The following is an 18,215-nucleotide window of genomic DNA, read 5'->3' as shown; positions in this document are numbered from 1 at the left end:
CACGAACCGCGAGATCATGACCTAAGCGAAAGTCGGACGCTTAACCGACTAAGCCACCCAGGCGCCCCATATCTTGGCTATTTTAAATAAGCTGTTGTAAACAAAGTAGTATATGTATCCCTTTGAATTCGTGTTTTTACCCACCAGTGCAATCGCTGGATCAGAGGGTAGTTCTATTTTTAACTTTTTGAGGAACCTCCATACTGTCTTCCACAGTGGCTGCAGCAGTTTGCTTCCCCACCAACAGTGCAGAAGGGCTCCTTTTTCTACACATCCTTTTCAACAGCTATTGTTTCTTGTGATGTAACCACTCTGACAGGTGTAAGGTGATATCTCATTGTAGTTTTCATTTGCATTTCCCTGACGGTAAGTGATGATGGGCATCTTTTGATGTGTCTGTTGGTCACCTGGAAGTCTTCTTGCAGAAATATCTGTTCATGTCTTCTGCCCATTTTTTCATTGGATTATTTGGGTGTTGAGTTGTATAAGCTCTTTACATATACTGCATACTAAGCCTTTATCAGATAGGTCATTTGCAAATGTATTTTCTCATTCAGTCAGCTGTCTTTTAGTTTTGTTGATTCTTTCCTTCACTGTGCAGATGCTTTTTATTTTGATGTGGTCCCAATAGTTTATATTTGTTTTTGTATTCCTTGTCTTGGGGGACCTACCTAGAAGAAAGATGCTACAGTTGATGGCAGAGAAATTACTGCCTGTGCTCTTTTCTAGGATTTTATGGTTTCAGGTCTCACATTTAGGCCTTTCATCCATTTTGATTTTATTTTTGTGGATGGTGTAAGAAAGTGGTCTTGTTTCATTCTTTTGCATGTTGCTGTCCAGTTTTCCCAACACTATTTGTTGAAGAGACTGTCTTTTTCCCCTTGCATATTCTTTTATGCTTTGTTGAAGTTTAATTCACCATGTGATTGTGGGTTCATTTCTGGCTTTTCTATTTTATTCCATTGATCTACATAGCTATTTCTGTGCCAGTACCATACTATCTTGACTACTACAGTTTTATAATATAATTTGGAAGTCCAAATTGTGATGCCTTCAGCTTTGCTTTTCTTTTTCAAGATTGTTTTGGCTATTTGCATTTTTTTGCAGTTCCATACAAATTTTAGGGTTAGGTGTTCTAATTCTTTGAAAAATGCTATTGGTATTTGGATAGGGATTGCATTAAATCTGTAAATTGCTTTGAGCAGTAGAGACATTTTAACAATATTTCTTCTTCCAATCTATGAGCACGGAATGTCTTTCCATTTCTTTGTGTTATCTTTAATTTCTTTCCTCAGTGTTTTATAGTTTTCAGTACAGGTCTTTCACCTCTTTGGTTAGGTTTATTCCTAGGGGTCTTGTTATTTTTGGTGCAATGTAAATGGGATATTTTCTTAATTTATCTTTCCACTATTTCATTATTGGTGTATGGAAATGCAGCAGATTTCTGTAGACTGATTTGGAGCAGGGAACGTCATAAGTATGATAAAGGTTTAAACAAAAACAAAACGAAACAAAAAACTAAGCTTCAGCCAATGTACTTGGGAGTGAAATGTTGAAAACTTTCTCTCTGTGATGAAGAACAAGACAGGAGGAGCAGCCCTGGGATGATGCAGTGCTCTATTTTTTGACCTGGAAAATAACTTTATGGGTGTTTACAATAACACATTAAGTTTCTCATTTTATATTTTATGTATAATCTGGAATATATGTTGTAGGAAAAAACCAAAGAAATACTTGGAGATGAACAAAAGGCTGATTTAAGACTATCACTAAAGCTCAGCAACTCCGTAGGTTCTAATTTTCCTCCCATTATGATTAATTTCCAACCAATTAACATTTATTGGGCCTATAAGACATTGTACAAACTGGCAACATGCATTATTAACCTTAAACATGTTTGCAGCTTATCATCCAATAACTCCATTATTTATGAACTCATCTTAGGGAAAAAAGGCCAAGATAAAGAGAAAAGAAACCAATAATGTGCTAAGATGTTCACTGCACACATGAAAATAAAATGGAAAAAGACTAAATAATCAACTAAAGGGAATAGTTAAGAAAAATAATTCTTTCAATGGGATTATTATACAATCAAAAATAAAATTTACAAAATAGTCTAAGAAATGCACATAACCTAATTTTTTAAATTGGAAATATATACACACATAGTAAAAGGGGGGAATGTTGTAGGCACAGACAAAAAGACAAAATGAGAAGGAGGGAAAGAAGGATTGGGGGGAGACAAAAAGACGAAATGAGAAGGAGGGAGAGAAGGATTGGGGGGAGACAAAAACTGGTTTCCTTTATATGATAAGCTTATGGATGTTATCTTTACTTTTCATTACTTCCTCAAATTCCTTTAATGACTATATAAAACTTTAATAATGTGGTATACAAGAACTGAAGAAAATAATCACAAACCTAATGTATTCTATTTTTTTAATTACTTCAAAATGTAACTAAAATTTCAATCAATTTTTATCTCAGTATGATTTTATTCAGGTAAATTATTTTCTAACAGTTAAACTGTGTAATTCTATAATTTGCTAATTATTTATAATAATTTCTAATTATAATTAGTATTTTAAATCATATAACCTTAAAAACAATAAAAATTAGATCCCCAAAGATATATCATCTCCAATTTTCTGGCCTAATTCTAAACCAGTGTGCTCCTTGACAGCTAAAAGAGAAAATGATCTATGAACAGGCTTCAAGCAGTCATTTCCATAAAAATAAAATAACTGTTAGTCTTTGAATAAAAGATGGGTCATGGCTCCTCATTTTCTTGAGCAGCCATTTTCAACATCAGTTTTGCCAATTCTCTAGTATTTTCTGACCAGTTGTGAAGTATGTCTCAAGTAATTTCTTATCAATCATAAAATATAAATGTTTAATGCTTATCATTAAAAATAATAAATTGAAGCAAACGTAAGGTTAACCCTATATCACTTAACATAGTTGCATTCTAGCATACTTTAATGAGAAGAAAAGAACACAGTAAATATAAATCTTGCATTTGGGAATTCCATATTCACTTTTTCAATATTTACTGAGCATCTATTAGAGTCCAGGAACTAAAGGAGCTGTGCAAACAATAGAAACAGAGTTGAAAACTATTAGGTCAAAGGGTTAAATATAACTGTCACTTTACAATTAAGGTTTTGAATTATCCAACCCTACTTTTCACTCCCTGCCAGCACAAACTTTTCTTCTCTAGTTCTCTGAATTTCTTTTAAAACACTTTAGGCTTCCTTGCTGCCAAACCTCTGCTCCAGCTGTTCCTGAGCCTATGTGCTTTTTGTTCATTCACCAGCACCTACAGAATGCTCACTACATGCCAGGCACTGTACTTGGCATGAGAGAAGGAAAAAGCCTTTTCTACCCTATCTATTCTTTGAAGTCTAGGTCAAGTCCTGTCTCTTTCTCAGAGAATTACTCATTATCCTCTCTCTACTCTGAATGCTATAACTATTACTATCCAACACAGTGGCTCCCAATCTTTGATGTAACAAACCATTTTTAGTATTAAAATGTCTCATAAATCTCATTCATACTCCTAGGTGATATTTGGTGCCAGAGTCCTAAATACCTTCTATACACTGATTAATTTCCACCTCTTCCTTAAACTGCTCATATACCTGCCTACTGAACGCCTCCACTTGAATTCATTATCTGATAGGTATCTCAAACACAGCCACATCCAAAACAAAATAGACTTCCATCTCCAAATCTACCCCTACTGCTGCCCCATAGCCCCCATCTCAGTAAAATGTGCCACCTTTCACCCAGGTGCTCATATTGAAAAACTTGGGAGTCATCCTTTACTTCTCTTTCTCTCACACTCCACATCTAGTCCATCAGTAAATCCTAAAATTTTTTTTTTTTTTTTTTTTTTAATGTGTGTGAGAGAGACAGTGCATGCAAACAGGAGAGAGGAGCAGAAGGGGGCGCACGAGAGAATCCCAAGCAGGCTCCATGCTCAGCACAAGCCTGGCATGGGGCTCGATCCCATGACCCTGGGAACATGACTTGGGCTGAAATCGAGAGTCAGACACTCAAGTGAATGAACCACCCAGGTTCCCTAATTACTTTCTAAATATACTACAAATCTGAACACTTCTTCGTTCCTCTACCATTAAAGGGGCTGCTTCTCCAAGCAGAGTATTTCCAATCTAGATTATTTTCCTAACTGGTTTTCCTACTTCCATTTTTGCCTCAGATAATCAATTTTCAACATGTAGTCAGAGTAATTCTCCAAAATAACAAGTCAAATCTGGATATTCTAATGCTTAAACCCTTCAATGATTTCCATTTCACTCAGAGTAAAATCCAGTCTTTCAATGACCTTCAATGCCCTACCTGATCTAGCCTCTGCCTGTCCTACCTCTCTCCCCTTCACTGGCTGTATTCCAGCCACACTGCTGGAATGTTGTTCTTCCAATATGCCAAACACCTTTCCATTCAGAAGGTGCCTGCTGCTCCCTCTACCTACACATTTTCCCTCAGTTAGCTCCAAGGCTTACTCCATCACTTCCTTCAGGTCTCCTAGCTCAAAGGGCTTCTCAAAACCTCACCAACCTACCTAAGGTAGCATCCTATTACTCTTTAAAAAAAAATTAACGTTTATTTATTTTTGAGCAACTGAGAGAGAGAGAGAGAGAGAGAGAGAGAGAGAGAAAGAGGGAGACACAGAATCTAAAGCAGGTCCCAGGCTCTGAGCTGTCAGCACAGAGCATGATGCGGGGCTGGAACCCAAAAACCATGAGATCATGACCTGGGCTGAAGTCGGACACTTAACCAACTGAGCCACCCAGGCGTCCCCCTGTTATTCTATTATCCACTGGACCTGTTTTATTTATGTCAAAGCCTATTAACTACCTCATGTGTTTGTGTGTTCACATGGATAATGTTTACTGACCACATCCCTAACATTCACACTCACTCAGAGAGAACACAGGCTAGGTTTTGTTCACCACTGTTTCCACATTATATGTTCACACAGCAGACCCTCCAAAATATTTACTGAATGAATGATAGTTAGTGCTTTTAGTTTGTTGAGAAAATAATGAAAAAACACTACTAGAATTTAGTAAGGGTTTCAAATGACTTTATTCACTATTAATCACAAGAGCATTATATACCTGCTTTGGTGGTAGGAGGTGTACAATGTACATAATTCAGGGTTCAATAACAACTAATGGGGCCTTCTTATAATTCTCTGTCTCTTCCCACATCCTTCCTTCCTATGTCATACATTAACTCTTTCCATAAAACGTTATTGTATACCTCTAAGCCAGAGTATTCTAGACATTAAGAATACAAAAATAATTAAGACAAGGTAATGCATAAGACATAAAAAAACAATACTTATAGAATATGACATATAATAGAGATACAAATATAGATTAGAAAATTATAGCACAACAGGGAAAATAATCAATTTTGCTTAGGGAAGGTTTCAGTAGTGATAATACTCGACAAATAAAATAAAATAAAATAAAATAAAATAAAATAAAATAAAAGTATTCTTCAGTTTATTTTATATGAGAAATGAGGGTTTTAAGTCTGAAAGTGCTACAGTAATGTGCTACCACGAGATAAACTAGCCTGAGAATGAAAGCAAAGCAAGAGAATGACAGAGCAGAATGAATCACAGAGAAAATGAGTCAAGTCATGCCCTTTATTGTTTAAGCAGTTTGAATGTGATTTTCTGTCACTTGCAATATAAGAATACAGACGAATGTCTATGAATTCTTTCAAAAAGCAAAGCATATTTCAAGGTGTAAGACCACTATTGGCATATCTGAAGGGGTGAATCCTGTTTTGTAGGCAAACATCATGGGACTTCTAGTATATCTGACCTTTATCCACTAGTTGTTAGTAGGACTTCACAATCATTGTGACAACCAAAAAAATGTCCCCATATATTTCTAAATGCCTCCCACCCCCAAGGGGAAATAAAAATCTATTTCCTAATCGTTCTATATGTATCCATTTCTCACAGTGGTTCCACCAGGTATGCATAAATATACTTAACACCAATCTTAGAAGAACTGGGACATACCACTCAAATATCTTAATTTTACATAATCCAATTTTAATTAGTTATTTATGACTATTCTATGTATAGCTTATATCAACCTTTGGGGTAAGCAGTGCTGGAAGTTTGCTTCTACCATCAGAAAATTCTTATTTATTTAAACTTACTTCTCCATAACATACTATCAAGACATGTCACTGATCTTGTTGGTGAACTTCCCGTCAGCCATTCAACTAACTTCCTCTTGGACTGAAATGACAGATAATGGTTTTTCCAGCCCCCTTGCAAGTAGGGCATAAACGTGCCAAGATGACATCAACACAGGGTTCCTGTGAAAGGTTTACTTGCCTAATCAAAGAGGACAAACTTCGTCCGGTCTTTGGTGGCTGTGTGAGAATGTGATGTCTGGAGCAGCAAGAGCAATGTACAACAAGGAGAGGACAAGGGCACAATGAGCACAAAGATCAGCACACTAAGGATAAAGATGCAAAGTACCAGGATCCTGGATATAGCATCACTGTACAGCTACAGTGACTAACCAGGAATCCTCCAACTCTGGGCTTCTTTTTCTGTGAAACACTGTTTACTACTGCTTGGGTATTACATAACCTGAGGCCAAACTAATATAAGATAGATTTAAGATTTGACAGATGCTGAAAGGTGGGAGAAGAACCTAGGTTAGAGTGGGTGGCTGGGAGGAAGGTGTTTAGAAGAGAGAAATTAGAAGAGAAATACATATACACACACGCACATGTAAACACACTAGGTGAGGGTAGGTAGATGAAAATCGAATTCCACTTGATTCCATTTGGTTTGAGTTAAGCTTAGAGTAGTACATTTAAGAGAAATATAGCAAGCAATGTAGGAGAGAAGTCAAGATGCAGAACTGAGGAACATCCACATAAAAATGATGATTTGTATCATTAAAAATAGAATGGGGCACCCGGGTGGCTCAGTCGGTTGGGCATCAACTTCGGCCCAGGTCATGATCTCACTGCTCAAGAGTTCGAGCCCCACATCACACTCTGTGCTGACAGCTCAGAACCTGGAGCCTGCTTTGGCTTCTGTTTCCCTCTCTCTCTGCCCCTCCCCTGTCTCTGCGCTCATTCTCTCTCTCTCTCAAAAATAAACAAACATAAAAAAAAAAAGGTTTTAAAAATAGGATATAACCACCAAGAGAACACAGTGAAAAGCACTGTGACCCCTGAGTACACTGGTTATCTCTCCCTCATTTTAGATAAGGTTCATCCATGAGTTAGGCCAATTAGAATAATCCCACCCCTCTTGACAAAGATATTGTGACAGACTTGGCAGCATGATCTTCTCATTTGTTCAATCAGAATAGAGAATAGGACTTTTGGGAAAAGGCTAGGAGAAGAGAATCCTTCTCTTTCCCTTTGGAAGTGAATAAAGAAGGCTATCACATGAGCATTGGTGATAGCCATTTTTTGTTTCGTTTTGTTCTGTTTTGTTTTTAAACTAGGAGGGAAGCCAGTCTGAGCATAAAGCCTAAACAGTAGGACAAAACTGAGATAATAGCAGAAAAATGGAGTTTCAGCCCCAGTGACATAAACCCACGAACAAACTACTCTTGAAGCCAATTCTATCTATACACTTGCCAATTACATAAGCCAATACATTCTTTTTTGCTTTTAAATCCAGTCTGCATCCAAACTAACATAGAAATCACCATGTTTAGGGGGAAGAACAATCCAGGAATGTGAAAAAAAAAAACAAAACCTTTCAGAGATCTAAGAGAATCAGGACATAAAATGCAGAAGAACCAAGAAATCAAATAATCTTATTCCTATGGAGTATTTAGTTTTAGGAAACCAAGGGTGACTGGGGGAAGGCCATTAGATGTGGTAATTAGGAGGTCATAGGGGACTTTTAAAATAGCAATTTCAGTGCTGAAATGGTAAAGGAAGTCAGAGTGCAAAGGAAAGAAGATTTTATATTTATTAAGAACTCCATAATGTACCAAACATTTGGGTGGACATTTAACATGTACTAAACTTCTTCAATTATGACTCTGTAAGTTTAACACTTTATTTTATAATGAATAGAGTCTGGGTAGTAACTTGCCCATAGCCACATTGGGGTTTTAACAGACTGCAAACTCAGATCTATCTGGCTCAAAAGTCAATGTTTCTTCCTACTACACCAGGCTCCTGGGATTAAAGAATGAAAATACAGTGGCACCGTAGACCAAAATTCAGACTGGTTTCACGGAGTTGCACAGCATACAGCATTGTATTTGGCAGCCTTGAGAAAGATATAAGCATGTACATAGGCTAGAGAGGGAGAGACCGAAGAAGGAATGATAACGGACAGTTCTACAGAAAGAAGGATGGGGAGGATGATTGTGGAGACATCTGGAGGGGACTGCTCTTGAGAAAGGGGAAGAATATTTCCTTCGGTGAGATAGGAGTAAATAAGGAAATGATACAGAGGATAGAAAAGAATCTATCTCACACAGTTGAGATTTTTCTCAGGAAAGGATGGTATCAAGTTATTTGCTATAAAAACCTTTAGGAAATGAGATAGAAAGATACACAACCAGCACTAAAAACCCAGCAGAGAACAGAGCACCAACTGGTAGGAAAATGAACCTATATCCTCTCACAAAGCCATCTCTCGCATCCAGGATGTCAGGAGTCAAACCGAAAAAGCTAGTGATAAGGCTTATTCTGGACTGGGCACTAGAAAAGGTAAATCTAAAGAAAATAAAGCATTCTAAGGCATCAATGAGAGCTTAGTAAAAACTGATGACAGTGGGATTCTGGTTACATAGAGAGGCAAATGAAATCACCAGTCGGCTAATGGGCTGGATGAACAGAGAGACAAAGAGGGGTTCATAAAGACAGTGTGAGACACAGAAAACAGGTACCGTAAGAGTGGAAGAGTGAGAGATTTTAATGACAGTTTGTGGTCAGAGATGTGTTTTGACACAATCCTTCAAATTATTTTGCCAGAGGCAGAGAGCCATTGACTGGAATTAGCAGTCCTACTATCTCTTCAGGCAGAAGCACAGAATGGAGACATAACCCCCTTGAAAAACATGCAGTCCTTCCTTGTAGAAAAATGAAGGCTAAAAACCAACAAATGAATGAATTAGCCCACACAGGAATCAAACCTAAAAATATCTACTCTTTCTTTTGAACTAAACAATTCTATCTCCAAATTTAGGAAAGTAATATAAATAAAAATAGATTAATTTAAAAGGAACTTCAACAAGGTCAAAGTCTACAGCAAAGGGAAAAAACGATTAGGTGTCATGAGGCAGAATGAAAAGTAAACAAATCCACCAAGCCAATTATATAACCCGCATATTCAAGACTGTTAGTATAGAATTCCAAGAGGGCAAGGATAGTTTGTGCTTTAATAACTTGGGAGAGCACCTAGCATAGTTTCAACAAATGGTATTACTCAAGTTAATGTTAATCAAAAAGGTCCACCTATTTGTAATCTCAACGGAGAAGCTATCATTTGCATCTATAATCTCATTTTTACAATTTGGGAGCTCTTGAGAAATTATCCAACTACTTCTCAGTATGGAAGGAAGTAAATTAAGAAGACTATCACATGAATAATTGCTGAGAGCCATCTTTTTTACTAGGAGGGAAGCCACTCTGAGCAGGAAGCCCAAACAGGACAGAGCTGAGATAACAGCAAAAAGATGGAAAATATGGGAGAAACAGCCATGGCAACTTCCTCCGCTACCACTTCAAATCCTGCAGTTTGCACTTACAAACTTTGGCATGAGACCAGGTTATTTAGGACAGTTTCTTACACCATTGATTCTGAGTTGCCTTACCACCGTAATAAAGAAGAGACAACTGAGACTGGCACAGCCTGAATTTTGCAGAAAATATCGTGTCCTACAGGGACTGTTAAGTAGTAACAAAAATTGAGAATCCAAGAAATTTGAGAAGTTTTGAGTTTAAAAAGCTTTTCTCCATTTTAGTGCTTTCTAAATAAAACAAAGGGCTTGTACACTACGGGATTCTAAAGCTTCGCTGGGCAATTTAAGCGAACACTGGGTAAAAGAATAAATCACTTAACCTTTCTTGTGCCATTACGTATCTTACATTCGCAAAGTCTTCTTATTAAAAAAGAACACTTCCCATTCTTTCACTAGATCTAGAAAACTTAAACCTCTGCCTCAAAAGTTCAGAGACCAAAGATTTACTATACAGTCAGAGATTAATTTCCATGAACAATCATTTGCATCACAGGCACCATTCTCTCCTCTGCAGTTCAATGGGCCAAGGACTCCCAACTCTTTAAACCACCTCTCCGGGGAACTGGACTCCTCCCTCATCAAGGTGAATGAAGCCTTTTCTTTGTAACTCTCTCTCTATGCGAGGCTACCGGGTAATCTTCCCAAACAGTTCAACTTTTAAAGGAAGCCAAGAGGGTCGAAACCAGGAAGATGGGGAGGCGACTAAAATAGGAGGGGCGACGACCCACCCACCTAACGCGAAGGAGAGACCGCTCGGTCCGGGGAAGCTTCCCCGTGGCCGGGAAAGATGCGGAGGGCGGCGGGCGTCGCGACCCCCACCCACAGGGTGAGAATGGAGAGCTTGCAAAGCCAGGGGCCAACTGGAGGCCCGAAAGAAGGCGCGGGGCGGGGAGAGGGTGGGACGTGGAGACAAGGGAACGGCAGAGTCGGGCCGAGCACCGCTAGGGTCTGGAGCTACGGCGGGGCAAAGGCGCCACTGCTCGCGCCTCACTCACCTGCCAGACGTTCGCCTCGCGCCCAGAACTACGGACGCCGCCTGGGCGCTTCCTCTCTTGCGGGACACAGCCGCCGCCGCCGCCGCCGGAGCTCCAGGACCCGAGAGTAGAGGGTGGTGCAGAAGCAGGCAAAACGGCGACCGGACCCGAGCCCAGAGAGGCGTACATAGGGGTCGCCAGGGGTCAGGGAAGGCAACTGTGCTTCACCTTCCTCACCAGTAACCAACAACGCTTCCCGGGAACAGCATCGTGCCGGCCTCGGCCCGCTGCTCCCGGGCCTTCGCCCGCAGCTCCCCCCCAGCAGCGGCCGGGTTTCCGGCGGCCACACTCCGCCCCCTCACTACTTGCCCTCCGCCATCTTGTTGGAGGCGGGAAGAATGTAGCGCGCATGCGTGCGCGGATGGCCGGCGCTCCTCTGCCCCGCAAGGAGGGACTGAAATGCGCAATCGCTTTGTCGCTGCCCTCCAACCATGGGTTCTTCGCGGTCCGGTACCGTGCGCGTTTGCTGCTCGGAAAGCCAAATCTCAGTTTACCAGACCTACTTCCTTTCCTGAACTGTGCTGCAGCCGGTTTAGTAAAACCCGTCTGCACACTCACAGTTAAGTTATTCTGCAAACACCTAGGTAGCGCCTACAATGTGATGGGTCCTAGGCTAGGTGCTGAGTGTAGATTAATAAACCTGGCTCTAGCCTAAGAGGAGCTCATAATCTAGTGAAAACGACTGAGATGAAGGAGTAATTCCCTACATTGTTGTTTTGTAGCTGCGCACCACCTCCTCTCCCTCGCTCCCACTATTTTAATTCAAAGTATACGTCTTGGTGAGTCCTCCTAGGTTGTCTTACACAGTTTTGTTATCTTTCATTACCTCTCTAGCTTAATTTCATTCAACATTATTAATTCAACAAATAATATTTGAGTTTCTATTATATACTTGATATTGTCCTAAGCTCCAGATTTACAGCAGTAAGAAATACATACTCGTGGAATTTGCATTCTGGTGGGAAAGAATGGACAGTAAAGGACAAATCACAGAATTAATGTTTGATAGTGATAAGGGAAGGGAATGATGGGGTTTTGGGGTGACTGTGTGGGGTTTGTGGCCAAAGGCCAAAAAAGAATTCTTGAAGACATCCTTGGTGCACAAAGGTGATTTTATTAAAGCACGGGGACATGACCCATGGGCAGAAAGAGCTGCACTGGGATGGTGACAGGTAACTGATTATATACCTTCAGGTTGGCAGGGGGTTAGGGATAGAGTAAGTCTCTAAGGTATTTTGGAAGCAAGGTCTCCAGGACCTTGAGGGGCCAGCTGCTGTTAGGAAAACACCATTTATTACCTCAGTTATGAGACCCTTCACATGCATATCAGGGTGCCATAAGCTTGGACTATGATTGCCAACATATATCTTGGGGGAGTTGAAATAAAGGAAGTTTCCAAAGGAATTTTTATATGTTAAAGTAGATTTAGAGGATCCTGAGGGGTCAGGATAGTGTTAAGCCAAGGTTTCCTTTTGCCCCTAGTGAAGTGTCATCATCAAGACAGCTGAGCTTCTAGAACGATGTCACTCTGCTTGTTTCAAGGACTTGTCAATGGGCTGTATGCGGTAAAGGAATTTAATTTTTCATTTGCCTTTGTTTCCCACATCACCATGGCAAGCACTTAAACCCCTTTCCTTTGTTCTTGGGTAACCAGGAGTGTCCAAAGAATGTCACACAAATCCCACCTGGCCAGTTGGGGCTGGGGGTGCTATCAGCCTGTCCTTTGCCCACAACTTGCCCCAAGCTCCCTCATCAGGAGGAGAGCAAGCCACCAAAAGATGATGGAGAAGGTAATTAGCAATCTCTCTCCAGAGATGACATTTGATCTGAGGCCTGAGTGACTACAGGGTCCAGGAGTTAAGAGAAGATCTGGAGCAGAGCCTTCTAGGCAGAGGGAACAGCTAAAGCAGAGGCCTGAGGTGGGAATGAGGCCAGCAGGCAAGAGGGACAAAGAGAATAAGTGGCATGGACAGTGGGAGGAGATGAGGTCAGGGAGAGGCTGGGCCAAGATAGCTAGGGCATTGAGGGCATGGGAAGAGTTGGATTTTACTACAAGGGTCCGGCCCAGCTTGTTGATACTGCCCAAACTGGTTTTCAAATACTAATACACTCTGACTGCCTCACTGCTTTGCACATGCTGACCCACTGTCTGGAAGACCTTACTATTGTTCTTTATGTGTCTAGCTTGTCATTTTTCAGGTTTCTTTTTTTTTTTTTAAATGTTTTATTTATTTCTAGGAGAGAGAGAGAGAGACAGCGTGAGCAGGGGAGTGTCAGAGAGAGAGGGAGACACAGACTCTGAAACAGGCTCCAGGCTCTGAGCTGGCAGTCAGCACAGAGCCCGACGCGGGGCTCGAACCCACGAACCGCGAGATCATGACCTAAGCGAAAGTCGGACGCTTAACCGACTAAGCCACCCAGGCGCCCCCATTTTTCAGGTTTCAGTTGAAGTGTCACTTCAGAAAGGCCATCCTTCCTCAGCTACATCTCCCTCCTGCTCTCTAATTAGTTTTCAGTATTGAACCTATCATTTCTTCCATGGCACTCAACATCTTTGTTTTCCTATTTCACCCATCCCTCCACCCACCTCTCCTCTGTCACCCTAGTTTGCTTTCTATAGGTAAGAATCTGTTTCTTTTTTTTTTATTTATTTGTTCTGTTTCTTAAATTACATATGAATGAAATCATATGGTATTTGTCTCTGTCTGATTTTGTCACTTAGCATTATACCCTCTAGGTTCATCCATGTTGTTGCAAATGGCAAGGTCTCACTCTTTTTTATGGCCAAGTAATATTCCATTCTCTCTCTCTCTCTCTCTTTCTCTCTCACATCTTTATCCATTCATCTATGGATGGACACTTGAGCTACTTGCATATCTTGGCTATTGTAAATAATACTGCCGTAAAAATAGGGGTATATATATCTTTTCAAAATTGTGTTTTTGCTTTTGGGGTAAATACTCAGTAGTGGAATTACTGGGTCACATGGTAGTTCTATTTTGAATTTTTTGAGGAACCTCCATACTGTTTTCCACAGTGGCTGCACCAGTTTGCATTCTCACCGACAGTGCAGGAGTGTTCCCATTTCTCCACATCCTCACCAACACTATTATTTCTTGTCCTGTTGATTTTAGCCATTCTGACAGTGTGAAGTGCTATCTCATTGTGGTTTTGATTTCTGTTTCCCTGATGATTAGTGATGTTGAGCATTTTTTCATGTGTCTTTTGGGCATCTGTAGGACTACTTTGGAAAAATGTCAATTCAAGCCCTCTGCCCATTTTTAATTGGATTATTTGGGGTTTTTTGATATTGAAGTGAATAAATTCTTGATATATTTTGGATATTAGTTCCTTATTGGAGATATCATTTGTAAATATCTTCTCTCACTCACGAAATTGCTTCGTCATTTTGTTGATGGTTTCCTTCACTGTGAAAAGCAGTAGTCCCAATAGTTTAATTTTGTTTTTGTTTCCCTTGCCTGAGGAGACATATCTAGAAAAATGTTTTTACAACTCGTGTCAAAGAAAGCACTGCCTATGTTTCCTTCTAGGATTTTTATAGTTTTAGTTCTCACATTTAGGTTCTTTATTACGTTTTAAGTTTATTTGTGTGTATGGCGTAAGAACGTTGTCTAATTTCATTCTTTTGCATGTAGCTGTCCAGTTTTCCCAACACCATTTGTTGAAGAGACTATCTTTTTCCCTACTGTATATTCTTCCCTGTATATAAACCATATATGGGTTTATTTCTGGGCTGTCTCTTCTGTTCCATTGATCTATGTGTCTGTTTTTGTGCCAGTACCATACTGTTTGGATCACTGCAGCTTTGTAGTACATCTTGAATTTTGGAATTGTGATACTTCCAGTTTGTTGCGCTTTCCCAACATTATTTTGGCTATTCAGGGCTTTTTGTGGTTCCATACAAATTTTAGGATTCTTTGTTCCACTTCTGTGAAAAATCTTGTTGTAGTTTGATAAATATTGCATAAATATTGCTTTGTATAGTATGGACATTTTAACAATACTGGTTCTTACAATCAATGAGCATGGAGTATCTTTCCATATGTTTGAGTCATCTTCAATTTCTTTTATCAGTGTCTTACAGCTTTGGGGGTACAGGTCTTTCACCTCCTTGGTTAAGTTTATTTTAGGTATTTTATTATTTTTGGGCCAATTGTAAAGGGACTGTTTTCTTAATTTCTCTTTATGCTACTTCATTATTAGTGTATAGAGTGCAACAGATTTCCATATATTAATTTTATATCCTGTGATTTTACTAAATTCGTTTATCAATTCTAGTAATATTTTGGTGGAGTCTTCAGAGTTTTATGTATACAGTATTTTTTTTTTAAATACTTTTTATTTATTTCTAGGAGAGAGAGAGAGACAGCGTGAGCAGGGGAGGGTCAGAGAGAGAGGGAGACACAGATTCTGAAACAGGCTCCAGGCTCTGAGCCGGCAGTCAGCAGAGAGCATGTCATCTGCAATTGTGAAAGTTTTACTTCTTCTTTACCAATATGGATACCTTTTATTTTTTGTTGTCGCTCTCTGATTGCTGTGGCTAGGACTTCCTGTACTACGTTGGATATAAGTGGTGAGAGTAGACTTCTTGAAACATATAGCTTTCTAAAACTGAATCAGGAAGACATAGAAAATTTGAACAGGTTGATTACCAGCAATGAAATTGAATCAGTCATCAAAAATCTCCCAACAAACAGGACCAGATGGCTTCATAGGTAGATTCTACCAAACATTTAAAGGAGAATACATACCTCTTCTTCTCAAACTATTCCAAAAAATATAAAAGGAAGGAAAACTTCCAAATTCATTCTACAAGGCTAGCATTACCATGATATCAAAATCAGATAAAGACTCTGCAAAACAACAACAACAACAACAACAGACAACAGGCCAATATCTCTGATAAACATAGGTGCAAAAGTCCTCAACAAAATATTAGCAAAACAAATCCAACAGTACATTAAAAAAATCTTTCTTCATGATCAAGTGGGATTTATTCCAGGGATGTAAGGGTGGTTCAATATTCACAAATCAATCAATATAATACATCACATTAACAAGAAAAAGGATAAAAGCCATGTGATCATCTCAATAGACTCAGAAAAAGCATTTGATAGAATACAAATATTCATTCATGATGAAAACCCTCAACAAAGTAGGTCTAGAGGAAACATACCTCAACATAATAAAGGCCATATATGAAAAACCTATAGCTAACCACTTCTCAATGGTGAAAAACTGAGATCTTTTCCTCGAAGATCAGGAACAAGACAATGATATCCATTCCCACCACTTCTGTTTGACATATTTTAAAATTTTATATTTATTGTTTCTTCTCTGTACCACTAAATTTTGAACTCCATGAGGAGTGAAGATTTTCTGTTTACCAACGAACGCCCTGTGCCTAGTACCGTGCCTGGCATGGGTGGTTACTTAATAAATATTTGTTGAATTAATGAAAGTGGAAGTTTCTCAGCACCTAAAGTAATCAGTGGCATACACCATTGTTTTTCACTTGTTAGTTTTTAAAATTAAATGCAAGTCATTTCCTATTTATATGTCTCCTCAACTAGATTACAAATAGGAACTTTAGAAAGAGAGAGAGGGGGAGAAAGAATATGATAGAGAAGTGTAGGTAATAGTGGGGCAGTGGGCAGATTATATTGCATATGTTTGCAGGGCTGTGAGAAGGTTTCAGTTTAATGGAGCACCTATTGCATGTGCTGTGCACTATGCTAGGTACTTAATCCTTATCATAACCCTGCTAGGTAGTTATCCTTATTTTTATGCATAGAAAAATTCAGAGAGATTAAGTCATTTACCAAAGGTCATATGTGAAGATATAGTGCTGACCTGGGCGCCTGGGTGTCTCAGTCAGTTAAGCGTCCAACTCTTGATTGTGGCTCAGGTCATATTAGGGTCATGAGATTGAGCCCCACATCACACTCCGCCCTGGGTGTGGGGTCTGCTTAAGATTCTCTCTCTCTCTCTCTCTCTCTCTCTCCCACTACCTCCCTCACCCTTGGTGCATGCTCTCTCTCTCTTTCTCAAAAAAAAAAAAAAAAAAAGATTGTGCTGCCCCTAAGGCCCATGCTCTTCCCATCTAGAGAACTAGAGAAACTGGATTTGGAGATGGGCCTATTTGGTGATTTGACCCTGTATCATAAGCATGCTTTCATTGGAGACTTGAACTTACACCCATTTACAAATCCCAGTCATATTGCTATTCTCGTATAGGCTTTCAACAAAGGGCCTGATTGGAAATTGCTGTCATTCTTTTCTTTTCATGTTTCTAAAAAATTTGTATTTCCACAAGTTATATACATTTCATCAAAGGAAAAGGAGAGATAGCAGAGAAATGGGTGCATATCTTAAATGCTAGCTGCATGCCCTTGGTTAGGCTTGTTCCTGTACAGCTAGCTGGATCCCAAATAATACTTTATACATCATCTGGATCCCAAATAATACTTTATACATCAAAGACAGTTCTCTGGCAAAGAGTGACAGGCTTACCACAACAATCACTTATCCCATTTACTCATCAGAATTACACATCATCATTTCCCTCTAAACAGGAGAGCTGCATCAGGATAGCCAGGGAGAACTACGAGAAAGGATGCAGCTACTGTCTTATATCTGGGGCCATTCAGTCTTTATGTGAGGGAAAGAATACACTATAACTCATGATACTATGCACTTGTCAACTGAACCCAGGTAGTCCACATGCAAGCCCAGTAGTAGGTGGGAATACATGCCTGAGAAGACTCTCTCTCACCTTCTACCCTGCTGCAGTGTAATTCCTCTTTGGAATACATCCTAGAAACAAGATGATGTCTTCAGTTTCTGTGGTATTCTCTCCTCTTTTTTTTTTTTTTTAATTTTTTTTTTATGTTTTATTTATTTCTAGGAGAGAGAGACAGCGTGAGCAGGGGAGGGTCAGGGAGTCACAGACCGAAAGAGGCTCCAGGCTCTGAGCTGGCAGTCAGCACAGAGCCCGACGCGGGGCTCAAACCCACGAACCGCGAGATCATGACCTAAGCGAAAGTCGGACACTTAACCGACTAAGCCACCCAGGCGCCCCTCTCTCCTCTTTTTTTTTAACATTTATTCATTTTTGAGAGATAGAGACAGAGTGCAAGTGGGGCAGGAGAAGACGAGACGGAGACACAGAATCTCAAGGAGGCTCTAGGCTCTGGGCTGTCAGCACAGAGCCTGATGTGGGGCTTGAACTTACAAACTGAGATTATGACCTGAGTCACCCAGGCACCCTGGTATTCTCTCCTCTTATGGTGACCATCTGTTAAGAGTTGAACATGCTCCCACGTCTCCCCCACCCCAAAAGATATGTTGAAGTCCTAGTCTCCGGAGTAAA

General features: G+C 39.8%; 1 protein-coding gene across 8 annotated transcripts in view; it reads right to left on the bottom strand.

Moving 5' to 3' along the window:
• APC (APC regulator of Wnt signaling pathway) overlaps window positions 1-11,067 on the bottom strand; it is a 143,696-nt gene extending 132,629 nt beyond the window's left edge. For 4 of the 8 annotated variants that reach the window (XM_077757187.1, XM_077757190.1, XM_077757191.1 and 1 more), the window contains exon 1: window positions 10,784-10,872. Coding sequence is in view for 3 of the 8 variants with exons in the window: in XM_077757193.1 (XP_077613319.1) it covers window positions 10,784-10,951 (168 nt within the window). In the remaining 5 variants the exon portion in view is untranslated. Of the gene's footprint in view, window positions 1-10,783 lie in introns of all 8 variants that reach the window. The other 4 variants (XM_077757193.1, XM_077757194.1, XM_077757195.1 and 1 more) reach the window with 2 other exon arrangements.
• Window positions 11,068-18,215: the final 7,148 nt, after the last annotated feature.

This window comes from Crocuta crocuta, unplaced genomic scaffold (genome assembly GCF_008692635.1).
Source record: "Crocuta crocuta isolate KB4526 unplaced genomic scaffold, BGI_CrCroc_1.0 scaffold131, whole genome shotgun sequence".
Taxonomy (NCBI): Eukaryota; Metazoa; Chordata; class Mammalia; order Carnivora; family Hyaenidae; genus Crocuta; species Crocuta crocuta.
Note: the sequence above shows the minus strand (reverse complement) of the source record. Positions and strands in the feature narration are given on the sequence as shown.